An 18,515-nucleotide genomic window follows, 5' to 3' on the forward strand; every position below is an offset into this window, starting at 1 on the left:
TTCTCTCTTAAGCTTTTCACCTCTATGAATGTCATACGTGACTCTGTCTTTAACTAATCTTTTACATCTTGAAAACATTACCATTGATCTTGGTTTGTCCTCTCTTGTGGATCTCATCCTTATGTGAGTCAGTTTGATTCGTTTCAATTTAGTGCATTATTTATTCTCCCATTATTTCTACAAGAGTTTTTAGTCAAAGATTTATCATTGAGAAATTACAAATGATTGAGTTGTCTTTTCCTATGACTTTTGTATTCTTTTGGATCAATTGAAAGCTTGTTTGATGACTCATGCCTAGTGAATCTTGTTTGGGCTACCTTGGTTTAAGATCCTTTCTTGCAAGGCTTGACTCCTTTTTAGTGCATCTTAAACTTCTTGAATGTTCTTCTGAGATGGTGATTTCAAAACAACACTTTTGGAGTCTTGTTTTGAACCTTTTAAAAGAATTTTGAATTCTCTTTGAAGAAATATTAAACAGAATTTATTTTCTGTTGCTTGATTGAGATTGAAACCATTGCCCAATTTTGACGAAATTAATTTAAAGTTGGCATGCGCCATTTTTTAAATGAGGTTTTGGAAAAGCTTCCTTGTTTAGTGGAAACCGGTTGTTTGTAACACACCACTTATTTCCTTACCAGATTGTGTGCAAATTTTTACCTTGGAGTTTCTTTTCTAAAAGGAGTTTTAATTTTCCCTTTCATCCTTGCTACGAATGTTATACACGCTTGTTTGAATGTGAACTTTGGAAATTTTTGAACAAGCATTTGATTTCTTCCGAGTTTTATGAATTACTTTTGGTTAAGTTATGCACCTAACTATTTTTCTAAAATATTTGAGGAAATATTTAGCTCTTAGTCAAATTTGTGTGCATTTTGTTTTTAAAACTCTACATGATCTACTTCAACATGAAATTGTATTGAAGTAAAAGCCACGTTTATGCTTTTGCTACTCTCTTGAAGAATGTTTGTTGCTCAACTTTTCTTCTAGACTGCAAAGTGGTTTTTTTGCAAGTTTTCGACTCTTTCATGAACAATGTATTCGAAAGTATTTTTAACATCTTGTTCTGGAATTGGGATACATTCTCTCAAATCTATGTCTACCCTTGAATTTGACTCTCCTTTTTCTATTCTTTGCTGTATCTTTGATGCATTGACTGCTCAAAATCATTTTAAATCTTGTATCAAGGTAATTCCTTCTGAGTATAGACTCGAGAAATTGATTTTGAGGATCGAATAGTCACGTGCGACTTGTAGACGTAGTAACGCGATGCGTTAGTTCTTTAAGACGTTATATGTGTATGCGAAGTTGAAGCGGTAGGTGTGCAACGTTATGAGTTGTGAGCATTTTGTTCCTTGCGAACGGGTTTGTGGTTGTCAGGCTTGTGATCAAATTTGGGGTTTGTAAAGTGCTTGATGGAGTTGAAAGTTAAAGCTTTGAGTTGGTGAGATTAGTGTGCGATGTTGAGCACGTTGTTTTAACCCCATCCTGTTTGATAGCCTTGATCCTTGCCTTACTATCACATGATTGACCCATGTCAGCTTTTGCATTGAGCCTATCTTGTAACGTTTGCCTGGCAGTTACACTCCTACCTTTGCATCCTTATGCTTATGATAATCAAAGTATTTGAAAATCATATATATGATTATATTTTGAGATATTTTTGCTTCTTCTTTAATGTGTTCAAGGGTGAACTATTATGGAATTACTTTCATTCTGTATCAATTTTCGAGGGCGAAAATTTTTATAAGGTGGGTAGAATGTAAGACCCAGAACCTTTGAAAAATCTTTTTATGATCAAGTTTCAAATCATAAAGTTATTTACAACCTTAATTTCAGAAATCATTTTATTAAAGATAATTAAGGCAAGTTTTGATTTATTGAACTTGAGATAATTTATGATTATTATCCAATTTTATAATTGTTGGATTATTTTCTATATTTAAATTATAAATTTAGCAGTTGTAAATAATAAGGATTTATATGTTTTGGACTAAGTAATTAATATTTTGAATATTAGTACTGCTATTTTGGAAATAGAGAAATTAATTATATTATTTCTAATCTTTAGATTCGGGCATTTTGTTGAAATAATTTGTAAAAGTAGATGAGCAAATAGTGTTTTTCCATATACAATAAGTGTTGGAATTACATTGGATTTAATTACATATTATTCTAATTTATGTGAATTACCATAATGCCTTAACCCTAATTTTCAATAAGGAAAACCCTAACCCGGTAACCCATTACCCGACCCGGTTCTCTCTCAACTCACTCAATCCCCCCAAACCCAGCCGCAACACAGCAACAATAGCTGCAAAAGAAATGGAACGAAGAAAGAAAAAGGGCTAGGAGGAAACGGGGAAACGCATAGGGAAAAGCTGCGCTGTGACCACCGGCCAGCCGTCGCTGTCGTCTGGCGCTTACCCACTCACCACCGCCGCTAGAGGAGCCGTGACCAACGTGTCGCTGTCGCTGAAGCACACAGCGCCGCTGTCGCCCTCGCCGCGCCGCCGCCATCCTTGCGATCACGAAGAGGCTGACGGGAGGAACTGGTGCGCACGGGAGGGGAAGAAACCGCCTCTGCACTGCCGTCGTTCACAAGCTCAGCCACCTCGCCATTGTCGCCGCCAAGGGTTGTCGCGGCTGGTGCTGCTGCCGTCCCTGATGGGTTCACCGTGGAGAAGGGAACGACGCAGGGGAGAGGAGGTCGCGCCGCTGCTGCTGCAAAGAACCCGTCCTGCTGAGCCGCCGTTGCACTGCTAGGGTTTGCTGCGCCGTGCTGTTGAGAGGAGGGCCGTCCAGTCACACCGAGCATGAGAGACGGAGAGATCAGAGGCTGAGCTGGGGTTCAGCCACCATGCCCAGCCGTGCTCGCGTCGCCGGCGCCACCTCCGTCAGAACTGCCGCCGTCAGAAAGGGGTCTCGGCCGCCGCAAGCGTCGTTGCCGGAGAAGGAGCTGCGTCTCTGTGATTCTGACCGTCGGGAGTGGTTCTGTGACTTCCGGGAGCACTGCCGGAGCTTCTGGCTGCTTTTGCCGTCGCCGGAAAAATTCTGTTGGTAAGGGTTTCAAGTTGGCTCTCCTTTCTGTTGAGTTTCCGGGAATCTCATTGTCTCTGCATACTGTTCAGGTCACCGCTGCCGCTTGAGGTGGCTATCGGGCAGTCGCCGAACCGGTTCAGAGATCGCCGCTGTTTCGGTTCAGCCGTTCCTCCTTCGGTTCGGTAAGCGTTTTAATTTGAAAGCCCTTTTGTTACTGTTCCGTTATCTCACGCTGAGGTTTTGTGGCATTAATTGCTATAAGATTGAGTTTCGATTGTTGTATGTTGCGAATAGTGTTGCTTTGGGTATTGCGAAAGTGGCTGGGAGCTGAGGTTTTGGTTGCCGTCAGTTCGGGTTGAGCCGGAAAGGACTCTATGAGACGTTTGGATTATGGAATTGCGTTTTGAGTAGGGGCGCTTTCCGAAAACTATATTTGTATATTGGAATTATTACATATGGGTACTGATGTGAGGATGTGTATTGGTGATTGTATCAGTCCTATGTATTGTTTGGTTGTTTTGTATGATTATGGGTGTTGGTTTACTCGACTGTTGTGTGGCTTTGTGAAACGAAATGCTTTGAAATGATTCTTTAAAGCTTTGAGATCGAGTTGAATCGTTGGAAATTGATTTGAGTTGAATGGATTTTCTTGAGAATGTGAAAAAAAATAGAATACACTCTTGAATTCAGCCTGGCTTGCTTTAATGATCTGGTTTGAATAAATGACTATTGCTGAACCGTTTCTTTGAAACTTTAGAAATGAGTTTATTCGGCTGATAATGATTTAGTTTTTGAAACGGTTTTCTTGGAATATGGAATTGAGATGGTTGTTGGATTTGGCTTGCCTTGAACTGATTTTGGATTTTTGGCTGTTGAAAGGATTGTGGAACGGTTTAGTTGGGACCGAACCGGGTGGCAAAGTCAATTTTAGGGGAGTGCTGCCGAAATTTCTATAAAATCCGAGTCTTTATTGAAATGTTGTCTGGAAAATGACGAGTTAAGATTTTACTATTTTATTTGAATTATCAAGAAAGATGATTCTACTTTTGAAATGGATTACTAAAGAGGAAATTGTGATTTAGCCTTGCTTCTTAAAAGCATTGTATATTTTCAGGAGAAGCTATTTAGATGAAACTTATGTTTTAAAGCTGTTTTAAATGTGACAAGTGCAATTCCTTTGAATTTGACTTGAGGGTTTCAATTAGAGGAGTTTTCAATGGCTTTGAAAGAACCTGAATGTCTATTGACAAGTTTCATTTTGAAATGTTTGAGAAAGGTTTTAAGTGCTCCTTGAATTCTGAACCTTTGCAAGACTAAAACAATTTTGAACAGTCGAAATGCTTTAAATTTATCATGGGGGTTGAAGCTGGTTTTACCTAGGAAAAGGAAACGGCTTTGAAAGAAGTAAATGATTACGTGACTCGGTTTGGCTTAGATCCTATTTTATTACTCAAATCAGAAAGCCAATGTTTTAATGATTTTAAATGAATTTGGCGAAATGAGTTATGTTATTCTCCCCTAAAGACTTGAGACTCTGCCAAGAAACTTTTGTTATAAAGTCCCATTGTTGGATGGGTGATTTTTGAATATCTCAAAGAGGCTTTTAACTTGCCATGATGATGGAAGTTTTGGAAAGAAAATGCCGAGAGTGGCATTATTTTAAAAGGGGAATTTACCTTGAGTAAAAGTGGCTTATGAGCCTGAGATGATTTGAGAAATGAGATCATTAAAGCCAAGGCTGAAAAGAGTTGAAACTTGATTTCAAAGTGAAATGAATTGAGAAAATGATTTATGGCTTAAATGCCGATTTCATGAATTTGATGATTTTGAATGTGGAAGTGCTTTTTTGTTGAGAGCCCGAAATGGCTGTGTATGTTTATACATGTTGATTGGTTCTGGATTGAACCGTGAGCCGGAATGGCTGTGTATGATATGAATATTGGCTGGTTCTGGATTGAACCGTGAGCCGGATGGCGGAGATGGATGTTGATCCATGGCTGAGAATGAATGCATATATGCTGAGATATTGATAATTGTGATTTTTGCACTTCCACTATCTGAGATACGAGTTTCCCTGGGTAGTAGCAGTGGCTAGCCACCACGTGCTCCAGGTTGAGACTTGATACTCTGTTGACCCTATGTCGTAAGTGTGGCCGGGCACTGTGAAAGCCCGGATGAGCTCGCCCCCGTAAATATTCACCAGTAAGGGTGATGGATATGGATCATGATTATGATCAAGTTTATGATGAGTATAATCGAGTTGGGATGCGCGACAGAGGGACAGTCCAATGGTTAGCTACCAGGACTTGTCGGGTTGGCTCTATAACCGACAGATGATATCATCAGCCACTAGGGACAGGCATGCATCATATGCATTTGTGTGACATTGGTTGGGTGCGCATATTATACTTGGTTTGCCTATGTGATTAATTGCTAACTGTTCTACTTGTAATAACTGTTTGTTTGTGCTTGAACTTCCTATCTGTGTTTGCATCTGGGACTCTGTTGGATTGTGGTGATTGGTTGTTGGTTGGATTGTTTGGGCCTAGGGCCGTGGTTGGAAAGAGATTAACTGATGGTTGATTTCGGTTTTGTGTTTCTGGTTTGGAATAAAATTATGAAAGGCTATTTTGGTTCCGCATAGATAAACCGTTTTGAAAGGCTTTTGAGTTTTTGAGAATTGAACGGTTCTTCCTTCCGAAAATATTTCCGACTTTACTTTCATTGTAAACCGTTGTTTTTGAAAAGAGGCATGAGATGGTTATGAATCACTGGTGCGATTATCTTCACGTATCCTATTACAGTAATTCCCAAAAACCCTCTACTGAGAACCCTTTCGAGGATGATGTTCTCACCCCCCTACATTTTTCCCCTTTCAGGATATGGGCGCAGAAGTCACGAAGAGTTTATTTAGTTATTGTTGAAATGCTCTATATTGCTTTAGACTATTATTTGTACCCTCGCCTTTATCTTGAGATATTCTGTAAGAGGGATAGGAATTATATTGTCTAATGCTTGTAATATTATATATATATATATATATATATATATAATATATATATATATATATATCTGTGTGTGTGTGTGTGTGTGTGTGTGTGTGTGTGTGTGTGTGTGTGTGTGTGTGTGTGTGTGTGTATATGGATGTACTCTTTATGAACTTTTGTAAGTTGTATGATATTCTGTGAATGTACGTCATCGAACGAAAGTATTTTTGGGAGCGGTTTCACGGTTTAAGTTTTAAACAGGCTCATATTTTAGTATTAAATAATATAAAAGTCGTCGTAATATCCGAGCTATCAGAGTTGCGCAGCCAGAAGCGTAAGCTTTGGTAGTTAGGGTGTTACAATTTTCTAATCACTTTGGTTAATAATTAATTTATTCGCTAACTATTTATTATTTTCTCAGGGTTTACAAAACTACTCTAAGGTGACAAATATTTTAAAATAGGAGTGTAAGTTCCGTTGAGTATAAAAAAAATATATTTTGAAATAGAGGTGTATATTCAAACTCTAAAATGATATATAAATTATGTTGAACAAGAATATCAACATAAAAAGATTATTTATAAATAGGAAAAACACGCTAAACTAAGATAAAGAAAAGCTAACTGAGGAGCACTGAACCAAATATATACAGAACGCAAATGAATATGGCTAATATTTTTAACGTAAAAAAGAAAAAAAAATAGTATTAACTCAGAAATACATATTGGTCAATAGTCTATAATAAATAAAAAGTGCGTCTAAAGCTCAATTAAAATAGTTTTATTAATTATTAATTTATTATAAATAGATATAGCATAAATGTATTCTTTTTTTTAAAAGATATTAATACTTTATTAATTGAATAAAGTAGAAACATAGGATTTTTTAAATAAATAAAATAAATATTTAAATTACGAATATACGTTAATTTGAGGATATTTACCAATTTTCATAAAGTGTCTTATCTCGTTTATACTGTAGACGAGATAAGTTTAACTATTTGTAAATGAGATAAAACATGAACATGTGACAATGTATCACGTTTACAAACGCGATACGTGAGAAATAGTTGTTTAGTCATGTAAATGAGATATGACAAAACTTATCTCTTTTATAGTGTAAACGAGATACGTGCGAGTAAAAAATGTTTATACAGTAAACAAGATAGAATAGGACAAAAATAACTCCTTATAAAAGGATTAGGAAACCGCTGGTATTCCTAAAAAATATCTCAATTCTTCTTTTTCTACTATTTTTCTTCGAAAAATTTAGCAAAAATATCTAGTGACAGTGGTTTCTTTGTTGTGATGGTGTATCCCAACTGTCAGATGAGAAACAATGACAGCAGGGTTATATTTGAGTATGAGAATCCTGCATTGTTCTGAACTCGAAGAGCAAATTCGTTGTTCGAGTTAAAGAGTATGATATTAACGCACGTCGGCGGTGGTAAGAGAAAAGAGGTTGGTAGAGTTGGGTATATGATGCTAGCACCGATGGGGAATGGTGTATTTTGGTTTCGTCTATTCTGGCTCGATGGCAATGAGCAAGCATGTGCGCCTTGTTTGACGTGCACGGCAGACTTATAGTTGAACAAGTGATGGAGCTTTCTGCGTAAGTTCGTGATGGTGGTGGTGGTGGTGCTGGCGGCTCGAATTTTGTACCGGATGACCCTCCGCTCACACCACGACCGTTGCACTGTGCTAGTCCAGTGCAGGACATGGATGTTGAGGATGGAGAATCCGACGAAGAGTACATTGCCGATAGCCACGAAAGTGGTTCCTCTAACGACGACGACGATAATGAGTTCATACCTGAGACTCCTGTTGATGGATCAGTTCAATACCTTTTGCCTATTCCGCGTCCAATTCCAGAGTTATCATCTGTACCCAGCTACTACCATGCATTAGATTTGGATGCAATGCACGAGGAAACTTCGTTTTAGAATATGGGGGCCGACGATTACAACACCGATGGTGGTGTGGAGTTTCAGGTTGGTCATAGATTCAGAAGCAAAGAGGCAGTGCTGCAAGGCGTGATGAATTACAGCATCCAGAGAAGTGCCGAGTATCGAATAGTCGAGTCGGATCAATTCAAGTATCACATACATTGCCGGCAATTTACAGATGGTTGTCCTTGGAGTCTCCGTGTCGCCCTCCGACAGAATTTCATATATTGGTGAGTGTTATTATATTTTAATTCATTGTCTTCTTCATCGTTCTTATTTTGTTTAGATTTTAATTCGACTGTATTTAAAATGGTTAGGAAGGTGTGTGAATTCGGTGGACCACACACGTGTCTGGCCCCACCATGTCACAAGATCACCGACAGTTGGATGGCAATCTCATATGCAAAATCATCCTGCCACTCATACAGTCCAATCCATCAGTGACCATTCCTGTTCTACAGAGAACAGTGAGATAAAGCTATCACTTCAAGCCGTCATACTAGAAGGTTTGGATGGCAAAACAAAAGGCAATTGCCTAGATATATGGTGATTGGGAGGAGTTGTACAATGAGGTGCCGCGATTGCTCCAAGCGTTGCATAGTTGTCTCCCTAACACGGTATGTGAAAAAATTTAAATAACTAATCAAATCAAAGTAATTACTTATCTAACTTTGACTATGAGTAAATTATACACCTAACTCATGTTACTAACTTGCCAAATAACCTAAATTGTGTTACCTCAATATCATCCAGCCTACTCATTTGTTAAAACACTAACTCTATAAAAGTTCTCGAAATAAAATCGCATAGACTTATTAATTTAAACAATAAAGATAACACTAACCTCAAAGTCGATGGCTCCCGCAATGTGCTAACTAGCGTTGAGGCAGTTGATGTCAAGGTCCCGTGCATCCGTGCATGCCATAATGTCCGAGGAACTAATAAATATCAAGAAAACAGTGCAAGAAAGAGAGAAATGAGAGAAATGTGAGAGAAATATGGAGTCTGAAACACTGTGAACGACTTCCATTTATAGTCGCTCTCTGGACTTATCTCATTTACAGTGTAAATGAGATAAGGTTCATATCATATCACGTTTGTAAACGTGATACATTGCCATGTGTTCGTGCCTTATCTCGTTTACACTGTAAAGGAGATAAGGCACTTGATGAAAATCTGTAAATACCCTCAAATTAATGTATATTCCTAATAAAAATATTTATTTTAAAAAAATTTAGAAACATATGTTCACATTAGACAGATTGAAAAAAAAATTGAGGGACTCCCAAGAGACTTATCAATAGATGAAAGAAATAGAGATAACAAAAAGAGAAAAGCAACATTAGATGCAAAAAACTCATGATGGAAAACGGCAAGACATCCTTATCAATTCTTGATGTAGCTCTCTTAAATGCTAGAGTGCTAAAAAATCTAGCTATTTCTCTCCTTTCACACGGACTAGAGAAGAAATTGTGAAGAATTGGGTCTTCACATCTGCATTCGATCGCGTTAGAAGATTTTTAGTTACCTCCAACCATCATGAGCTAAACTCTGTTAGCTAGATCTAGACCAGGTAAGCACCAATTCAACTCAACTTGCCTACCAGGGGCGGAGGTACATACTATTAAAGGGGGGCAATGCCCCCCCCCTAAATTTTAATTTTCATTAAAAAAAAAGTCTAGCCCCCTCCTGTTTTTATTTCCCAACCCCCTCCCTTTTTTTTTGTATTACTTTCCAAGCCCCCCTTAATTCATACAAAAAAAAAATAGCCCAATAGCCCATTTCCCAATTCCCACCTTTTTTTTATTTGCTAGCAGCCCAGCCCCCTTCCTAATAGTCCATTTCCCAATTCCCAATTCCCACCCTTTTTTTTATTTGCCAGCCACCCAGCCCCCTTCCTCTTTGTTCGCATATTTTTCCAATCCCTCTTTTTGTTCCTACACTTTTCACTTTCACTTTGTAGGTAACAATTTTTTACTTTTCTTATTCTTCTTTTTCTTTATCTCTTTAATCTTCTTATCTTTTACCTCTTTGACTCTTGTTTTTTTTTTTTGCAGATTAAGAAAAAAGATAGTAATTCAACAAGTGATTTTTCACCCCTGTTTCTCAAAAAAGGTTCTATTTTTATTCTTTTTTATTTTAAGAAAATTATTGAACTATTGACTTTTCTATTATTATTTTTCTGTTAGTCTTATCTAATTTTTTTATATTTTTTTATATATTTAGTTATTTACTTAATTTATTATTATTTGTTAATTAAGTTTTTGTTATTATATGTTAGTTTATATATTTAGTTTTTTATTAGTTAACTATTTAATTACAAAGTTATATTATTTATACAACAATATTAGTATTATTGTTCTGAATTTTAATATCTTATTTTGAATTAAAATATAAATTATATATTATATAAAGATCTAGATTGTAATTTACACTTTTTGCTAAATATATTTTTAATTATAGGAACTTATTTGGCCACTTGAATTATGAGTAAGTTCAAGACCATTGATACATTTTTTAAAAGAAAAGATCAAGAGAATGAAGATGCTTCTACTATTACTACTCCAATACAAGAGTTGAATAGTAGCTTTAATGAGCAAACAATAAAGCTTTTGACTTTGAGTTGTGCTTTGGATCCTAAAGACAATTTCAAATAATTTAATATTGAATAAATTAGCAAGTTAGCAGAGAAGTTTTATCCCCTTGACTTTCCTTCTAATGAGTTTAATATTTTGAAATCTCAGTTGCAACATTATCAGCATGATATACCAAATCATTTGAAAGGCATTGGTACACTTTTTGAATTATGCAAGAAGTTGCAAGAAACAGAAAAATTAAGAACTTATCACATGGTTGATAGATTAATACGTCTTGTTTTGACTCTACCAGTGTCTACCACAACAATAGAAAAAGCTTTTTTAGCAATGAAAATTGTTAAGACAAGACTCAAAAGCAAAATGGCTGATGAATTTCTTGCAGACAATTTGGTCATCTATATAGAAAAAGAATTAGCAGCTATTTTCGACACAAATTCAATTATAGATGATTTTGAAAATAGAAAAAAACGTCGAATAGCATTTTCATGATATAAAACTGTAAGTGGTAACTTTTATATATTATTGTCTTACTTTGATTGAGATTATATATTTATTTATTTTTATTTTATCAATAGAAATAGTAATATAAAATATTTTTAGTAAATTATTAAACACCGCCCCCCTTAAATAGTTAGTCTAGCTCCGCCCCTGGGTATTAGCATAGCCAATGTCAAGTTAGGTTAGACTTGAGTGTGAAAGGATTGTGTCAATCCTGTGAAATTGGTGTATGTAATACTTTAACTATAGTGAAAATTCCACCACTGTTGTCGTGGAGACTGGATGTAGGTTGCATAGTACAAGGCAACCAAACCAGGATACATGGTGGTGTTAGCTTTTCTCTTCTCTGCTCTGTTCTGTTTTCTGATATTCATGAGACAAAACGAAATTGTCTCATAAATTTCTGCTGCTGAGTTCAAACAGAATCAGAATTGCAAGTTCATTTAAAAAGAGGTTATTTCAGTAACAAAAAGAAAGGCATAGATTCAACCCCCCTTCTCTAAGTCTTCTACAACCTTCAGATATGTTGCTATAAAATAATAAAAACTTAATTTACAATAAATTTTCTCTCTTTCTTTTTAAAATAATTAAATATTTTTATATATTTTTTAATTTAATTTTAATATATTGTCAAATTAAAGATTTTATGAATCCATTCAATTATGTATTATAATGTAAAAAAAATAACTTTTACATTCATCATATAAATATTTATCTAAAAGAATAAATGTGATGAAATGACTATGTAAAAAATATACATATTTTAATATATCAAAATTAACTTTCATATTTGTAAACAATTGTTCTACTATTCATTACAATTTTAAAATATTAATTACCACCCATTCAATTAAAAAATTTATTTGTTACAATATTTATGACATAAAACACTGTTTCACCCAAAATAGTTGTTACAAGCAAACTTATTTCAGAGTTAAGATTAAAAAAATATTATATAATTTTAAAATAAAATTATTAATTAAAAATAGATATTATTTTTTTATCTCAACTAATTTTTTAAGACAAAAAATACTAGTAGTTTTACTTATATTTAGAAAACTAATATTTAGTTTGATAATTAATTAATTTATTAATTTCAAAACTTATATTATCACTATTCATTAATTTTTATTGAGTTAATTTATTTAATTAATTTTAATTTTGATATTAAATCAAATTTAACAAAATAAATATTGTTACATGTTAAATTAATAAAAAAATTTATTATAAATCTCAAAATAAAATTTTATAATTTTTATGGAGGTAAAAATATAATTATACTGGGGACAATAATATATATTTGTATAAAACTATTACTTTTTTTTTTCAAAACTTAGTGAGGGCAAGTGTCCTCCTCCTTTGAACCTCAATCCGTCCCTGATAACACACGTCTAAATACAAGTCTATTTACATACATTCTTCATGTGCTGAAAATATTCAATTTCATCATTGTGGCATAACCTTTTGTTTTATTGTTAAAAAATACTATTGCTTATCAGTAAAGGAACCAAGGTGTTCTTAGCAACGATAATGATGATGATGAGAGTTAAGGCCATGATTGATCATGACCAACTCTGATATCATGTAAAGGTATTGAAAGAGATTAAAACCAAAGAGAAAGTTAATAGAATGAACTTAGAATATGAAATTGAATTGATAGTGAAATGAATTAGTTTACACTTGAAGCTACCTCACTTATCTACACACTAAGAATGAAGGATAACACATCAATAGCTAACACTCAATTGATCCTATAACAGATTCTCACTTCATCTAACTAACTCTGTAATGTTAACTAACTCTATTGCATATCACACATGTCACCACTCATCACTGTCTTCTCCATTAACGTTTCCCCCTTTTCTTTGGCCAAAGCTGCCAGTAAGCACGCTGACACATGTGCACGTACATATATATATTGCATTTTTCATTTCTTCTCCTTTTATTTTTTATTCTTCTTCATTTCATGTTCAAACCTTAGCTTTATGACTTTTCGTGCTTTCACAAGTTTTAGGCGTATTGGAAAAAGTTGTTGATCATGTACTTGCTTGCTCAACTATTCTCTCTATGTTATTATTTTTTTCATAAGCTTTCTCCTTCCAAATATTTGAAACTTCTTCAAAAGTCAACCCTTTTGTCTTTGGCATGCAGAAAATCACAAAAAACTATTGCAACACAAGCAACAGCCAAAAGAATCATAAAACTCACCAAGCCCAATCGCATCCACAAAAGAAAGGAAGTAAATAGACATGATGACAATTGTTGCAGACATGCCACCACATATTCCTCTAAACTCTTCAAGGTACATCTCAGCGTTTACAGCCCAAGGAACAAGACCAATTCCAGGTGCAAAGAATATAATATACAAAGCCAAACACGCAACAGCAAGCCATCCATAAACTAAACTCGGGTTGCCATGTCCTCTAACATGACATGAAGCAGAGAGTAGGATTAAATTAGTACATTTTAAATTCAATTCATACCTTCTTTTTCAAGAAATCATTGCACATATTTTAACTAACTAGTTTTCTCTCAACCCCACACTCTAGTAGTAGACACTCTCTTGACACATATTTATGTAGAAATTTTATTTGGTTATTAAAGAATTTGTATAATTGTATCTGATTTGTCTAAAAAGTGAGAGATGAAGAGGTGGATCTCATCTTTTATATTTGTGTCATGTAATTAAAAAATTAGTCATAGTAGAAGAGATCATTTATTTATTTATTCTAACATTGATTTTCAACTATCCTTGTACAATATGACATCATATATATATATATATATATATATATATATATCAGTGGTGTTAAACAATTTTAGTATCATAAATATATAAACTTAATATTTTTAATTTAGAGATTGATTACAAAAATATGGAAGATAATTTATAAAAATATAATTTTTCATTTTTTATATATAGCAAGGTTGATATATATAAATATATAGTATTTAAAGTAACACATTTTTATATTTTTGCAATATAATATTTTTTTCAAATTAAAAATATTTATTAATATTAAAAATATTATTTTAATTTTAACACCATTTTTTAAATATTGTTAACATTGTATAACTATCGTAGCCTTCGTTCTTAATAAAGTAGTTTTACATATGTGTACAGTAACATAATACGACGTTAGTAAAAATACTTACTTTTTACATTGAGGGTGTGAATAGTTATCCAAATTAACATATTTGATTTTATGACTATATAAAATTAAATGTTATATAATATCAGTACATCAAAATTAAACTATTTATTTTATATCTTTGTAAAATTTATCAATCAAATATTTTTGGATAAGATTTGAGTTCATTCTAATGTAATAAAATGACATTTTTTGTCCATAATAAATTAATCAAATCATAATGACTGTACATGGTCGAAAATAGCCAAGTATATACTGGGAGGAACTAGAAACAAGATCAAGAACTACTTGAGGACTAGGATCTAGAAGCACATTAAGCAAGTTGATGAACACTGTGTTGCCAAGTTGAGAGTATGAAAACTAGAAAGAAAGCTAAGAGAATGAACTAAATATTAAATTGAATTGATGTTGGAAGAATGTATTAATTTACATATGAAGCTTCCTCACTTATTTACACACTAAGAGTGAAAGATAGAGAAACACATCAATAACTAACACTCAACTGATCCTATAACAGATTCTCACTTCATCTAACTAACTCTGTAATGCAAACTAACTCTACATTGCTTGTCACACACGTCACTAGAGTCTTCTCCCTTAACACCCCCTCCGAAATCTCTCTCACTCTCTCAACATGTCTCAAGATTTGGAAGTGAGAAAAGGGCCATGGACCATGGAAGAAGACATGATCCTGATCAACTATATAGCCAATCATAGGGATGGTGTTTTGAACTCTTTGGCCAAAGCTACCAGTAAGGACACAGACACATGCGCATGCACATATATATTGCATCTTTCATTTCTTCTCCTTTTATTTTTTGTTCTTCTTCATTTCATGTTCAAACCGTAACTTTATGACTTTTCGTGCTTTCACAAGTCTTAAACGTATTGGAAAAAGTTGCTGATCATGTACTTGCTTGCTCAACCATGCTCTCTATGTTTTTATCTTTTCCATAGGCTTTCTCCTTCCAAATATTTGAAACTTCTTCAAAAGTCAATCCTTTTGTCTCTGGCATATAGAAAATCACAAAAACTATTGCAACACAAGCAACAGCCAAAAGAAGCATAAAACTCTCACCAAGCCCAATAGCATCCACAAAAGAAAGGAAGCTAATAGACATGATGACACTACCAACCCAATTAATTGTTGCAGACATGCCACCACATATTCCTCTAAACTCTTCAGGGTATATCTCTGTGTTCACAGCCCAAGGAACAGGACCCATTCCAGGTGCAAAGAATATAATATACAAAGCCAAACCCGCAACAGCAAGCCATCCATAAACTAAACTCGGGTTGCCATGTCCTCTAACATAACATGAAGCAGAGAGTAGGATTAACGATCCAACCACACCTATTAAGCTACTAAGTGTAAGCTTCTTTCGCCCTACAATGTCAATAAGGTAAATTCCAATAATTGTGCCACCGGCATTAATTGCAGAAACAATGAGGGATAAGAACAAAGCCGATTCGTTTGATTTGAAGCCAGCCAATTGAATGATTGTTGGGCTATAGTACATTATAACACTAATACCGGTAAGTTGTTGGAATGCTTGAAGTCCAGCGCCACATATGAACGCAACTCTGATTTCTTTCAACTTAAATACATCACTGTATTTAACTTTGACCTTATCCTTTTGTTCTTGCTCCATGTGAGCTTCAAGAATATCTATTTCGTCCTCCAATCGAGGAGATGGGTATATCCTAGAAAGAACATTGGTGGCCTCCTCCTTCCTATTCTGCAAGTTAAAAGTAACTAAGCTTTTAATTATTGTACAAAAAAAATCAATATAAGGATTTATTTTACCCAAATTTTATAGGTGACTAATGACATAAAGTTGTCTTCATATGAAAATAATAGTTGATAATCATTTGATGATAATTTATTTAAGAAAAAAAGTACAGGAAACTAATTTTTAGTTAGCTAACATTAGTCAACTTTAGATTTTATATTTATAATTTAAGTTTTAGGATCTAGAATTTAAGATAAACAAAATAACAAAATTGGCTGATGTTAGTTTAAAAAAAATTGGTTTCCAACATTAACTTTAGTTCAACATATCAAATTATCTAATAGTTATTACCTATATTTTTTGCATAAAGAGAACTTCACATAAATGATCATTGATCTTATATCATCATTTACCTTCAAATATAGCCATCTGGGGGACTCAGGAAGAAAGACCATAAGAACCAACTGAATAACAGCTGGTGTACCTGCAATTCCAAGCATCCAACGCCATGTTCCAGGAACCTGCACACATAATTTTGCTCTTAGAAAATCAAGATGGATGAAGACAAAATTATTACTATTGGTATTGTTAGCTAAAGAGTTGGGTATGCTTACTCTAGTCAAACCATAATTGATGACAAAGGAAAGAAATTGGCCAGTTGTGATCATAAGACAATTGACACTAACTAATCCACCTCTTATTTCAGACGGTGATACTTCTGCAATATACATAGGAGCAGTAATAGAGGCGAAACCTACACCTAGGCCAACAAAAAACCGGCCAACTATGATAAGAGTGGGATTTGGTGCGACGGTGATCAAGAGTGATCCTACTGCGAAACAAATATCTGCCACAATAGTGGCAGCCTTACGCCCTAAAGAATCATTAATGTAACCACCAATGGCGGCGCCGAAAATTGCACCAATTAAGGCCATGGCAACTATTAGTTCCTGCAAACATAACAAAATGAGAACATATAATTGCTGCAAAATGGCACTCTACTCTAGTCCTACTGTGTCATAGTCATAGTTACGTGAATTCACAATTTATCTTTGTTGTCGAATGCTATATATATATATATATATATATAGCATATTCTCCTACCAATTCTCCTACCAATATATCTTTGATGTATTGCGTACCACCTACCAATTCTCCTACCAGAACATATTGCGTTTCATATAACTATATGGTCACAAGTACAAGCTACCAAATTAAAAGAAAATGAACAAAAAGACACTCTCTCTTTTACCTGAAGAAAACTACTGTTCTTTACAACTTCAAAATCATCTTTTATGTACAAGAGAGCGCCAGATATCACACCTACAAATGAAAACAAAATATATGCTATTTCATTTCTTTCTATTTTTTCTTAATTAATGAAATGGTAGACAATACGCATATATGTATACTGTACCAGTATCATAACCAAATAGAAGGCCACCAATACCAGCTGCAAAAGTAACACCAATAATGTAAAAATTTTGGGAAAATGATATTCTGCGCTCTGGATGTTTCTCCAAATAATCAGAGCTTCCTGCTTTAATCGACACGCACATATCAGCCACCATTGTTGCTAGCTTGCTTTTATCAACTAGTTGTAAATTGCATGTTAATGCGTGAGATCTAACATAGTTTTATAGATAATAAAGTTGTTAAATTTAAAAATTTTGTTGGATTTCTTGTTCCCTTAAAAGTCGATGGGCATATATATGATAACAACATTTGTTTTTTTTTATGAAGGATCAGTTTCATGTTGATGTGAACTTGCAACTAGATTACTCTCCCTTCTTTTTATTTCCTTTCCTACTTTCCGTTATTACTCTGTCACAACGAATATGTACTCAAATACCTACATATGTTAACATGATTGCTGTCATTTTGGATCCTTATATTAACTATCTTAATTTAGATTATTTTAATTCTTATGTATTGATACCATTTAATAATTTTCTATTTTTGTCTAATCAAATATATTTATAGTATTCATGAGCCTTTCAAGCTATAATCGGTGGTTATCTGAAATTTATATTGCTGATGTATTGATATGTTAGTTGGATGTCTATAAAAATCTGATTCACAGTGATATTTATTATATAAATTAAATCCAAATAATTAATACATGTGAATCATAAAAATTATTTGCATATATTTTCTTGCGAGAAATGTTAAAGATAATTTTTATTAATATTAGTTAATACTGTTAGCTAACATTTTATTTTTATATTGTTAGGAGTTAATTTTAGTATTTAAAATTTAAAATTTAGTACTTAAACTTTAAAATATTTACTAATATTAATTAAAAATAATAAATTTTATTAGTTATGGAATATTATTTTTTTGTTATACTAAGTTGAGTTGTGAGTATATTTCTTTGGTGGCTTTTTATAGTTGGTGAAAATTCCGTTATGTAATGTGATAGGCACTTATTACCTTCTTATTCAATGGTCAACAAATAGTATCTTCTAGTAAAAGAGATAAGCCGTGGATAATCACTTAAATAAAGATTAACTTAACTAACAACAACTCTATTTGTCATCTTTTTTTTTGAAAGTAAGAGCTCA

General features: G+C 33.8%; 1 protein-coding gene across 1 annotated transcript; it reads right to left on the reverse strand.

Moving 5' to 3' along the window:
- Positions 1-8,457: 8,457 nt before the first annotated feature.
- On the reverse strand, positions 8,458-17,522 carry LOC112757658 (inositol transporter 1-like). The gene is made up of 10 exons (XM_025806213.1): positions 17,369-17,522; positions 17,204-17,274; positions 16,566-16,901; positions 16,365-16,472; positions 15,132-15,957; positions 14,475-14,550; positions 13,275-13,489; positions 8,816-8,909; positions 8,710-8,725; positions 8,458-8,580 (listed from the first exon to the last, which is right to left on the reverse strand). The coding sequence occupies exons 1-10, from the start codon at positions 17,520-17,522 to the stop codon at positions 8,458-8,460; spliced, it is 2,019 nt and encodes a 672-aa protein (XP_025661998.1).
- Positions 17,523-18,515: the final 993 nt, after the last annotated feature.

This window comes from Arachis hypogaea, chromosome 16 (assembly GCF_003086295.3).
Source record: "Arachis hypogaea cultivar Tifrunner chromosome 16, arahy.Tifrunner.gnm2.J5K5, whole genome shotgun sequence".
NCBI lineage: Eukaryota > Viridiplantae > Streptophyta > Magnoliopsida > Fabales > Fabaceae > Arachis > Arachis hypogaea.